At 42.8% G+C, this 11984-nt stretch overlaps 1 protein-coding gene across 1 annotated transcript in view; it reads left to right on the top strand.

Moving 5' to 3' along the window:
• Nucleotides 1-709: 709 nt before the first annotated feature.
• LOC141056254 (complement C1s subcomponent-like) overlaps nucleotides 710-11984 on the top strand; it is a 51067-nt gene continuing 39792 nt past the window's right edge. Inside the window, exons 1-7 of the mRNA XM_073552988.1 lie at nucleotides 710-952; nucleotides 1455-1662; nucleotides 6132-6303; nucleotides 6912-7031; nucleotides 8950-9149; nucleotides 10686-10833; nucleotides 11706-11827. Of these exons, the coding sequence (XP_073409089.1) occupies nucleotides 921-952; nucleotides 1455-1662; nucleotides 6132-6303; nucleotides 6912-7031; nucleotides 8950-9149; nucleotides 10686-10833; nucleotides 11706-11827 (1002 nt within the window). The 5' untranslated portion in view covers nucleotides 710-920. The remainder of the gene's footprint in view (nucleotides 953-1454; nucleotides 1663-6131; nucleotides 6304-6911; nucleotides 7032-8949; nucleotides 9150-10685; nucleotides 10834-11705; nucleotides 11828-11984) is intronic.

The raw sequence follows: 11984 nt of genomic DNA, 5'->3' as shown, positions 1-11984 counted from the left end.
AGCCTCTATCTATATCTATCTATCTATCTCTATCATCTCAGTTATATGCTATCCCTCATCATTTACAATGCAAGCAGCTTTATCTGCAGGTGGAGGAGCTGCATTGTGATTGCTGCTCTGGAATAATATTTCACTGCAAATTATAAAACTTTGATTTCCATAAAATGAGGCCAGGGATCAACAGCAAAAAATTATTTGTCCTCTTAATTAACTTGATTATTATTATTATTATTATTATTATTTTTCATTAGACCTATAGATCATTTGCATATAAATATTTAGCAAAATTTAAAGGAGCCAGTAACCGTAGAATCAACTGACAAGTTGCCGATATAATTCATGCGTATATATGCAAACATCACTGGAGATATGTAACCTAACGTCATCATCTAGGAAGGAATCTTAGACTCTCCTGGCTGACAACAGAGAACAACAGACTGCATTTAAAAGCACATGTTGTGAAGAGCTTGGAGGTATCGTGTTCGTGTCCCTTTAAGCTTCAGTTTCTTCTTTGGAGGACCTGGCTCTGGTCCATGAGTTTATGTCTACAAATAGGCCGAGTGATGGTGACCGGTTGGAATTTTGGCCCTTCACCCCCTCCACCCTCTTTCATTTATTGGAAATCAGCTGCTTTCAGTCCCAAAAAAAAAAAAACATTGTTGTGTTACGAAATCCTGTACTTTCTCCAATTGACGTTTTTCTACTATTGCCCCCTTCTGGCTCCTTTTGCAGGGTGCAATCCACATCTGGATCCCCCAGCCCTCCTCTACTCATGTCCTCAGGCACCCAGGAGGGTTAAATCCATCCATGAAGCTGGCAGCAGTGGGGGGTGACTACAAAGTCCGAAAACAAGAAGAGAATTTCTCCCTCTTTCCTAGTGCGAAACCATTAAGGTCCGAAATGACCAGTGTCCAAGTGATATGTCATTTACTGGAATAGATATGAAGCCGAGGTGAGTCACCCCTCACCCCACTGCTGCCCTGCGGAGCTAGCAATCTACTTTTCCCCTCGCCTACCCATGATCCTTTGAGAACATTACACCAATCTTAAAATATTTAAAATATTTTGTACATTTATATAGTTTTCAGATTGCATTTTTTCATATTTTTTACATTGGATTTTTAAAACATATTTAGATTCCCTTGTTTATATTTTGTATTTCTAGAGTGCAATTTTTTCATATTTTTAGACTGGGTTTTTTTTCCTTATTTTTGGATTGCACTTTTTTATATTTTGTATCTCCAGATTGCATTTTGTCCACATTTTTAGATCTTGGATTGCATTTGTTGTCATAGTGCAATTTTTATATTGAATTTGTTTTGTATTTTATATTTTTAGATTGGATTTTTTTTAATTTAGATTTTTAGATTGCATTGGTTGTCAGATTGCACTCTTTTTTATATGTTTAGGTTGAATTCGTTTTCATACTGCACTTTTTTTTTTCTTCTCAACAGGTGGCTGTTCCTCGTCCTCCTGGGCTGTGCCAGCGCAGCGTCCCCCTCTATGTACGGGGAGATCACATCCCCCAATTATCCTCAGATATATCCCAATAACGCAAAGAAAACCTGGAATATTCAAGTCCCGGATGGGTACAGGATCCGCCTGTACTTCATACACCTGGACATTGAGCCCTCGGACAACTGCGAGTACGACTCTTTGCAGGTAAGGCAGGATTCACAAGCTCGTACGGTTCTCCACATATTACAACACTACAACCTCCATCATGCCATGGGTTGTAGCTATGTAATAACTGCAGAGCCACCTGCTGAGAATCACTACAGGGGGAAATAAACGTTCACTTAAAGGGAAGTTGCAGTCATATGTAAATGGCCTGGGTCCGGTCCGATGGGCGGTGTTTCTTCTTTTTTTTTCTCCACTCCATCCGTGGCCCCCGTCCACGCTCTTCTCCATCATTTGCGCGTGCGCAAAGCAATCTTGCTTCGCACACGCGCAGTATGCTTTGCCCAACTGCGGGCAAAGCTGAAAATCGTTACTGCGCATGCGCCGGTACACTATGTCCCGGAAGTATTTTGCTGTGTTCCTGGACACAGTGTACCGGCGCATGCGCAGTAATGATTTTCGGCTTTGCCCGCAGTTGGGCAAAGCATACTGCGTGTGCGCGAAGCAAGATTGCTTTGCGCACGCGCAAACGATGGAGAAGAATACCGGAGAAGAGCGCAGACGGGGGCCACGGATGGGGTGGAAAAAAAAGAAGAAACGCCGCCCATCGGACCGGACCCAGGCCATTTACATAGGCCTGCAACTTCCGGTGACAGATTCCCTTTAACACATCTCATGCCGCTTATCTCCACAGGATAAGATTGGACGAAAATAAAGTCCGAAACCTGGTGGTCACACAGTCATGTGATAAATTAGCCCCTCCCAAGATTAAATGGAGGCGGTCGGATGCATATTTTTCACAGTTTTTACGAGCTCAAAATAAAAATGTTGCGCTTGCTGCGAAATGCATTGAAAGTAAGACACAACTTGAAAAATATTGATAGATTTTAACAATTGTTTTGCGTTTGTTTTTTTGCCTATTTCGTATAATTTTTAGACACTTTTATAAAAGTCAGGGTCCATTTTTTTTCTATTTTTTTTTATTTTATTTTGTGCTCGTGAAAAGAGGCAGGTCCCCATCATTTTCTCCGTTTAAACTTTGTTAATGACTTGCAATTTTTAAAATAATCTCAGACTCAAAGGCGGGAATGTAGGGGGATGTCGTAAAAAGTGGAGTAACGTTTTCTAGACACATCGGGTGAGACTTTGATAAACTTGGTGCAAAAAAAAACAGCAGCCTGAAGCAAAACTGACTTCAAGAATTCCCCTCAACGAGAAATACCCTCCTAATAATGCGCTAACATTGTGGCGCACAACAAATGACAAGTTGCACTTTGGGCCTCAGTTATCAAAACTGACTAGCAGTAAAAGACAGGCCTTGTTTACCTCATAGCAACCAATCACAAAGCAGTTTTCATTTTTTCAGAGCAGTCTAAGAAATGAAAGCCGAGCTCTGATTGGTTGCTATGGGCAACAAGGATTTCTTACTGCTAGATGGAAAAATGAGGCCTAGATGTGAACCATTTAGAGCACAGCTTTGGTTTTTCCATGGTGAATCTAAGCTCTGACTAGGTGCTAAGGGCAACAAGGACAATCTTACATGAGGCCTAGATAGCAACCAACCATAGTTCAGCCATTTTTTTTTTTGAGCCATTCTCGATGAGTTGGCAGATCTTCCAGGCAATACCTGAACACGATAACCTACCGAAAAAAAGTGGTTTAAAAAAAAATGTTGAGGTACTAGTTGTAGCGTTGAATGACACCATTGATTTTACAATATAATATACTATAAAAAATAAAATTCAACATGTTGAGAAATAGTGAAAAAAACTTAATTTCCACCCTTTTTTTTTGTTTTTGTTTTTCAGGCGTTCATTGTACGTTAAAAATGACCTGGAAACATGATTCTCCCGGTCAGTGCGATTACAGTGATGGCAAACTAGTGTCGTTTTTTAATATTTTAGTGGTAAAAAAATAAGAGCTTTGGAAATAAAAATTATATTTTTTTTTTTCACCTTTTTGCTGGGACCCGTAACGTTTTTATTTTTATTTTGATGGACTTCTGTCAGAGCTTGTTTTTATTGTGCTGCGAGCTATTATTGTTGTTGGTATTATTTTTGGGGTACATACAAGAATTTGATCACTTTTTATTCCTTTTTTTGTTTTTTTTAAGCTGCTGTGAACAAAAACAATATTTTTATTGTTTTAGTATTTTTACAAAATGAGAGAAATAACTTTATATTTTGAAAGATCGGGAAAAATTCAATAAGGCGATGCAAAATATTATATATGTTTTGTTTTTTTTAGTTCTTAAGGCTATGTGCACACGTTGCGGATTCTGCTGCGTTTCCACAGCGGTTTTGGCCCTGCGGAAACGCAGCAGTTCCGCAGACCAAGTACAGTACAGTGAAACCCTATCGGTTTTCAAAAACTCTGTGCTGACGGTGCGTTTTTTCCGCGCAGTTTTGCTGCGGTTTACAAACCGCAGCATGTCAATAGTTTGGGCGGTTTCCGCAGCGGTTTCACACCTTCAACACAGTAGAGGTGTGAAACCGCAGGGCAAAACCGCAGACCAAACCGCAGGTCACTTTACCTGCGGTTCCGCGCGGAAAAAAACGCAGGTGAATCTGCAGCGTGTGCACATAGCCTTATTCTTTGTATTGGGAAAAGGAACACAACTTAGGTTGTGTGCCCACGATGCGATTTTTAAGCGTTTTTGCCGCGATTTTCGGTGCGAAAACGCTGCAAAAACGTTTAAAAATCTTGTACAGAACACCCCCCATGCATTCCTATGGCATTCCGCACATGCTGTGCTAATGCTGCGCTTTTTTCCGTGGCGGAATCGCATAGCGGAAAAAATCGCAGCATGATCATTCTTTTGTGCGGAATCGCAAAGAATTGCCGCGATTCCGCACCCATAGGAATGCATGAGAATCGCTTACTTCACGCATGTGGCTATGCCCACCATGCGGGAAGTTAAGCGTCTCATGTGCGGTTGGTACCCACGGTGTGGAGGAGAGGAGACTGTCCTCCAGGCCCTGGGTACCATACCCCTGTAAAAAAAAGAATAAAAAATAAAAAAATCGGGGTATATTTACCTTCCGACGTCCCGCGCTGCCATCCCGGCCTCAGCGTTCCTAGTAATGCCTTGCGGCAAGGTCCTGCGATGACGTAGTCTCGCGTGACTCTAGCGGTCTCGTGAGATCGCTATAGCAACGCGAGACCAATGTCATCACAGGTCTCGCAAGGCATTACTGGGAACGCTGAGGCCCGGGAATGCATCGCGGGACGCCGGAAGGTAAATATACCCCGATTTTTTTTATTTTTTAAATATTTTTTACATTCTTTCTTTTACTATTGATGCCGCATGGGTGGCCTCAATAGTAAAAAGCTGCTCACACTTGTCAAACACAATGTTTGACGAGTGTGACCAACCTGTCAATCACTTTCCAAGCGATGCTTCAAATCGCTTGGAAAGTGCTTGAATATCGCACGCGAAAATCGCGTCAAAATCGCAGTAAAATCGTGCTGAAAAAAACGCACGATTTCTGGGAAAGAGTCCGGTTTTCAGTGTCCGGATTTAAACGTGTCCGGATTTAAACGCTACGTGGGCACATAGCCTTAGCTTTCATTTATTTATTTTTTTATTTTTTTTTCTAATATTTGTAAAAACTTTTTTATATTATTTGAAACTGCAATCGTTCTATGGCTTATAGCACATACTGTAATTTTTTTAAACATGTCAAAATTTTCAATCTTCCATACTGTTTGTGATTGCTGCTGATAGAGGCAGGTGCTGGCTTAATAATACAGCCGGCACCCACCATGTACAGTATGTAGTGAATTATTATAAGGCCTTATAGGTCCTAAAAATTCTGGCCCCAGATTAATTAGTTGCGGTTTGAGGTCACTTTTCCTTTTCTTTTTATCCTGTGGTGCAAAAATTGTTCAAAGTGGCACACGTGGTTCATCAATTATGTGCAAAGTAAAAAAAATTGCTCTTTATATTTGTTTTTAGCTTTTTTTTCCACCTTTTTAAAGCAAAATATTTCATGGTCTGCAAAACGTAAAAAATTTGCACAAAAAAAAAAATATTCTTGCGTACGTGGAATCATTCCAGGGAGGAAACTAGAGTATATTTGTGCACAAATTTTGCAACTTTTTAATGTCTGAATTGGTGAATCAGCCTAAAACATCTGGAAAAGTCACATCGATATGAAAATCAGATAATAAAGTAAACGACAAAAGGCAACTTTTTTTAAAAAAAAAAAGCGAAAATCCTTTCACGAATTTGTCGCTAATCAAAAATATCAGTAATTGAGAGTTCTTCACAACGAAAAATGACATTACAATGATGAATCGTCCCTCTGTCTGTACATTATCAGTAGATCATTAGGCTGAGTGGGTATTGAGGTCGTTATAGCCCAATTTACATACTTAAAATAATTATACAAAATTATTCACGTACCCCTTTAATACACACTACACGGTGTAGGAAGACGGTTTTATGAATTTATTAAATATCTCTATTTTTGCCGCTCATTGGTGAATATGCTCCTCCTATACCGCAGGTTATCATTGGAAATGAGGTTCAGCGGGTATACTGTGGTCGCCATTCTTTAGAATCTACTGGATTCCCGAAGGAGAAGGTGTATCCTACCACCCACATGAAGTTACTGTTCCAGTCAGACTTCTCCAATCAGGAGAGACATACTGGATTTGCTGCGTATTACGTGGCTGCAGGTGTGTAACATTCATACTGTCTGGCTGAGGGGCTGATTGCTGCAGCAGAAACCTTCCTTCACTACTGTTTTCTGCAAAGGAATGGAAAAGTTTAGGGGATCATTAGGAAATGGACCTCGGTTATCTTGCCTAAGATTTTTTTCTTCTTCTCACTCCCATTTTGCTTATGATTCCGTGCATTTGCTGATTCTGTTGCCATAGGCTCCGTGCACACGCTGCGGATTCCGCTGCGGATTAATCCGCACGGATTTTGCAAAAACCGCAGATAATCCGCAGGTCCAAAGACCTGCGGATTATCTGCGGTTTTGCCTGCGGTTTGGTCCTGCGGATTCACTATCTCCACAATGGTGGAGATAGGAACCCGCAGCGGTTTCCGCAGAAAGAATTGACATGCAATTCTTTCTGCGGATTCAAAACCGCAGCAAATCCGCGCGGATTTTTCCGCAGCGTCGGCACAGCGGTTTTTATTTCCCATTCATTAGAATGGTACTGTACACCGCAGCTAAAGCTGCTGCGGGTCGGCAGCGGCCAAAACCGCTGCGGAAACGCAGCGGAATCCGCAGCGTGTGCACGTACCCTTACAGTCTGTTCTCCTCTCTCTTGTACAGATGTGGATGAGTGCATATTGAGCAACCCCTGTTCTCATTTTTGCAACAACTACATTGGAGGGTTTTTCTGCTCCTGTCCTCCAGAATATGAATTGCAGGAAGACGACAGCACCTGTGGGGGTAAGTAGTGCTCTGTCCTTATCTGGTGGGTGGTCAGCGGCATACAGCTGCAGTCCGGATGTTGAGTCTGGAGCGCCCCATGTAAAGGCAGTCTGGATGTATAGACTAGAGCGCTCCTATAGCAGCAATCTAGGCATGCAGTCTGGAGTCACCCTATAACAGCAGTCTGGATGTGTAGTCTGGAGCCCACCTATAACAGCAGTCTGGATGTGTTGTCTGTAGCCCCCCTATAACAGCAGTCTTGATTTACAGTCTTGAGCCCCCTATAACAGCAGTCTGGATGTGCAGTCTGGATGTGCAGTCTGGGGTCACCCTATAACAGCAGTCTGGATGTGCAGTCTGGAGCCCCCCTATAACAGCAGTCTGGATGTATAGTCTGGAGCCCCCCTATAACAGCAGTCTGGATGTGTAGTCTGGAGCCCCCCTATAACAGCAATCTGGATGTGTAGTCTGGAGTCCCCCTATAACAGCAGTCTTGATTTACAGTCTTGAGCCCCCTATAACAGCAGTCTGGATGTGTAGTCTGAAGCCCCCTATAACCGCAGTCTGGATATGTAGTCTGGAGTCCCTATATAACAGCAGTCTGGATTTACAGTATTGAACCCCCTATAACAGCAGCCTGGATGTGTAGTTTGGAGCCCCCCTGTAGCACCAGCCTGGAGGTGTAGTCTGGAGCTCCTCTATAACAGCAGTCTGAATGTGTAGTCTGGAGCTCCTCTATAACAGCAGTCTGAATGTGTAGTCTGTAGCCCCCCTATAACAGCAGTCTGGATGTGTAGTCTGTAGCCCCCCTATAACAGCAGTCTGGATGTGTAGTCTGGAGCCCCCCTGTAACAGCAGTCTGGATGTGTAGTCTGGAGCCCCCCTGTAACAGCAGTCTGGATGTGTAGTCTGGAGCCCCCCTGTAACAGCAGTCTGGATGTGTAGTCTGGAGCCCCCCTGTAACAGCAGTCTGGATGTGTAGTCTGGAGCCCCTATAACAGCAGTCTGAATGTGTAGTCTGTAGCCCCCCTATAACAGCAGTCTGGAGCCCCCCTGTAACAGTAGTCTGGATGTGTAGTCTGGAGCCCCCCTATAACAGCAGTCTGGATGTGTAGTCTGGGGCCCCCCTGTAACAGCAGTCTGGATGTGTAGTCTGGAGCCCCCTGTAACAGCAGTCTGGATGTGTAGTCTGGAGCCCCCCTGTAACAGCAGTCTGGATGTGTAGTCTGGAGCCCCCTGTAACAGCAGTCTGGATGTGTAGTCTGGAGCCCCCCTGTAACAGCAGTCTGGATGTGTAGTCTGGAGCCCCTATAACAGCAGTCTGAATGTGTAGTCTGTAGCCCCCCTATAACAGCAGTCTGGAGCCCCCCTGTAACAGTAGTCTGGATGTGTAGTCTGGAGCCCCCCTATAACAGCAGTCTGGATGTGTAGTCTGGAGCCCCCTGTAACAGCAGTCTGGATGTGTAGTCTGGAGCCCCCCTGTAACAGCAGTCTGGATGTGTAGTCTGGAGCCCCCTGTAACAGCAGTCTGGATGTGTAGTCTGGAGCCCCCCTGTAACAGCAGTCTGGATGTGTAGTCTGGAGCCCCCTATAACAGCAGTCTGGATGTGTAGTTTGGAGTTCCCCATATAGCAGCAGACTGGATGTGTAGTCTGGACCCCCCTACTGTTCAGAGTGCCAGTGACTTTGACAAGGGGAATTGTAGCATTCAAATTCCAGGATGAATAACAGAGGAACAGAGCAATGCAGCGTTATGAGAAAAGTCTAGAATTGGTTATTTTTTATGGGGAATTGATGTATTGATAACAGTAGAGTTGTCAGGAGCGCAGATGCAAAGAGGTCATCTTTCAGAGGCAAAGTGCATGTGCTTTGCTCACCTTCACACTATACGCCAAAGGACCAACGTATGATCTGGATGTGTCTTTGCCTTTCACAGTAAACTGTAGTGGGGGTCTGTACAAAGATCTGAGGGGGCAAATCAGCAGCCCGGGATATCCTTCCCCATACCCAGAGAACTCTCGTTGTGAATACAAAGTCCTCCTAGAATCGGGGTACCAGGTTGTTCTGACGTTCAAGGCTCAAGATTTTGACATTGAGGCCCCTGAGGACGGGAGCTGCATTTATGACAGTCTCATCGTGAGTACGAGTGTCAGCCTCTGTCTCGATAATGTATATTTAAAGGGACAGTCCCATGACTGGACATACTCCACATCGCATACAAACTTAAAGGAAAACCCCCAACTTTTACGAAAATTCGACTTAAAAGTCGACATAAAGCTTCCTAAATGCAGATTTCTATTTTCAGAATGCAGCAGCCACAGAAACAATCACATTAGCAAACTTTTTGATTAGAAACCAGTGTAGGACCAGTAATACAGTGGGTACGGAAAGTATTCAGACCCCTTTAAATTTTTCACTCTTTGTTTCTTTGCAGCCATTTGGTAAATTCAAAAAAGTTCATTTTTTTTCTCATTAATGTACACTCTGCACCCCATCTTGACTGAAAAAAAAAGAAATGTAGAAATTTTTGCAAATTTATTAACTGAAATATCACATGGTCATAAGTATTCAGACCCTTTGCTCAGACACTCATATTTAAGTCACATGCTGTCCATTTCCTTGTGATCCTCCTTGAGATGGTTCTACTCCTTCATTGGAGTCCAGCTGTGTTTAATTAAACTGATAGGTGCACACCTGTCTAGATAAGACCTCACAGTGCATGTCACACCAAATGAGAATCATGAGGTCAAAGGAACTGGCCAAGGAGCTCAGAGACAGAATTGTGGCAAGGCACAGATCTGGCCAAGGTTACAAAAGAATTTCAGTGGCCTCCATAATCCTTAAATTGAAGAAGTTTGGGACCACCAGAAGTCTCCCTAGACCTGTCTGTCAAGCCAAACTAAACAATCATGGGAGAAGAGCCTTGGTGAGAGAGGTAAAGAAGAACCCAAGATCTGCAATCTGAAAAATTTAAAAGGGTCTGAATACTTTCCATACCCACTGTATGGTCAATATACTGTCATTAAGCTGAAACCCAACATATCAGTAGATTTCTGTACTAAATGTGAAGGGTTCTCTGCAGTAAGAGCATAATAACTCCAAATGAGCTGTAATGGATGCATTGCTGTTGTATTTCTCCTAAGATAAAACCCAAAGTCTCAAATTCTATATGGATCAATAGTTTTTTTTTTTACTGTTGCCAGGAGTCTTTGCAGTAAGAGAATAATTTGTATAAATGAGCTGTAAATGACCATTTACTAACATATTCCGCTTTAGATAAAAGCTATAGTCTCAAATTCCATTTGAAGCAATAGATTTCTTTTCTAACCGTGGGAAGGGTTCTTTTGTGTTAGAGCATACTTCCTATAAATTAGCTGTAATGGATACTTTCACATCGTATTTCTCCCCAGATAAAAGTCACAATCCCATTACTACAAATAGATTTCTTTACTAACTGTGGGAAGGCTTCTTTGCTGTAAGAGCTTAATTAATGTAAATTAGCTGCAATGGACACTTTGTTATTGTATTTCTTCCCAGATAAAAGCCAATGTTCCAAAATCCATTTAATGTCAAAGATTTCTCTATTATCAGCATGTAGGGTTCTTCTTGTTAGAGCATTATTAGCAAATGACATGAGATGTAATGTTCACTTTACTATTGTATTTTTCCCAGATAAAAGCCAAAGGACGAACGTTCGGACCTTACTGTGGGAAGACACCTCCTCCTCGTATTGAGACGGGCAGTAATGAAGTGGATATCGGTTTCATCACAGACAGCGGAGGGGATAACAAAGGCTGGAAGATCTATTATTCAGAGGATGGTGAGGGGGGATTATGATATGGGGCCTGAGGGATGAGGACGCCATCTGTTGCAATGATAGGACAGTCACAATGTGAGGCCTAAAGAGTGGCATATACATAGAGGGGGCACCATAGGGGTAATCGAAATGTGCCCCTTAGTTTATCTTCAGGACTTTCTTCAGAAGAGTAATGTGTAACAAGGACTCTGACCATATATAATGTCTTGTGTAAACGCTAACCATGTGTCGACAGATCTGATTCTGCCTTTTGAGCCTCATCAGTGCCAGATTCTGCTACTTCGGCTTTTCCAAAAAATCCTAGGAACGCTGATGCCGGATTCAGTTCTGTATGGTTGCTGGTGATTTTGACTTTAAAAATAGCGAAGTTTGCATTGTTATTATTGCTGTCACAGACCCTGACGACAAAACCCTGACGGGAACTTGATGGACCTATTTTAAGTCAATGGGATCATTAGTATTCATTGGGATCTGTTTGGAAGCCATGATGGCATCCTTTCCAGCTTTTAAGGACTGATTTCTGGGGGATTGGTAGGAGACTAAAAGGCCCCCTTTAATCTTCTTTCTGAGGTGGCGCATAGAGTACAAGAGGACTGTATGTGAGACGGACAAGTGTGCAAGACAGCATGTTCAACGTGGACATGCTACCACCCAACCTTCCACTCTTGCCCCAACAAAAACCCATCATCCAGCTACATGGTGAATATGAGTGGCTTGTGGCCACTGTACTAACATACAGTTACAATAAAGGGGGACTCTAACCGATTGAGACTGTACGTCTGCCCCGGGTCCTAAATATAAATGGTCGCCCGAGCAATGCTGCTGATTTTCTTATTCCCTTAATCACCTTCCACCTCTTCTCTCATCTTTGCCAGCCATACCATGCCCGACAGGTGTGTTCCAGCATGCCATTGTAAAACCGATGAAGGAGAAGTATGTTTTCAAAGATATGATGACTGTGAAGTGCGAGGATGGATATGAGACACTTTCTGGGCAGGTAAGTGATCTGATGCTTTATGCATATGATCAGATGCCCAAAAAACAGATCCCAGACCAGACCCAACAAATAAACACCACAAACCCAAGAATAAATAGAGATTCCAAAATAAAGATCCTAGTCAAGACTCCAGAATAAATATCGATCCACAGACCAA

Source organism: Dendrobates tinctorius, unplaced genomic scaffold (genome assembly GCF_039654945.1).
Source record: "Dendrobates tinctorius isolate UK_male_01 unplaced genomic scaffold, ASM3965494v1 ptg000196l, whole genome shotgun sequence".
Taxonomy (NCBI): Eukaryota; Metazoa; Chordata; class Amphibia; order Anura; family Dendrobatidae; genus Dendrobates; species Dendrobates tinctorius.
This window is presented reverse-complemented; position numbering and strand designations above follow the sequence as displayed.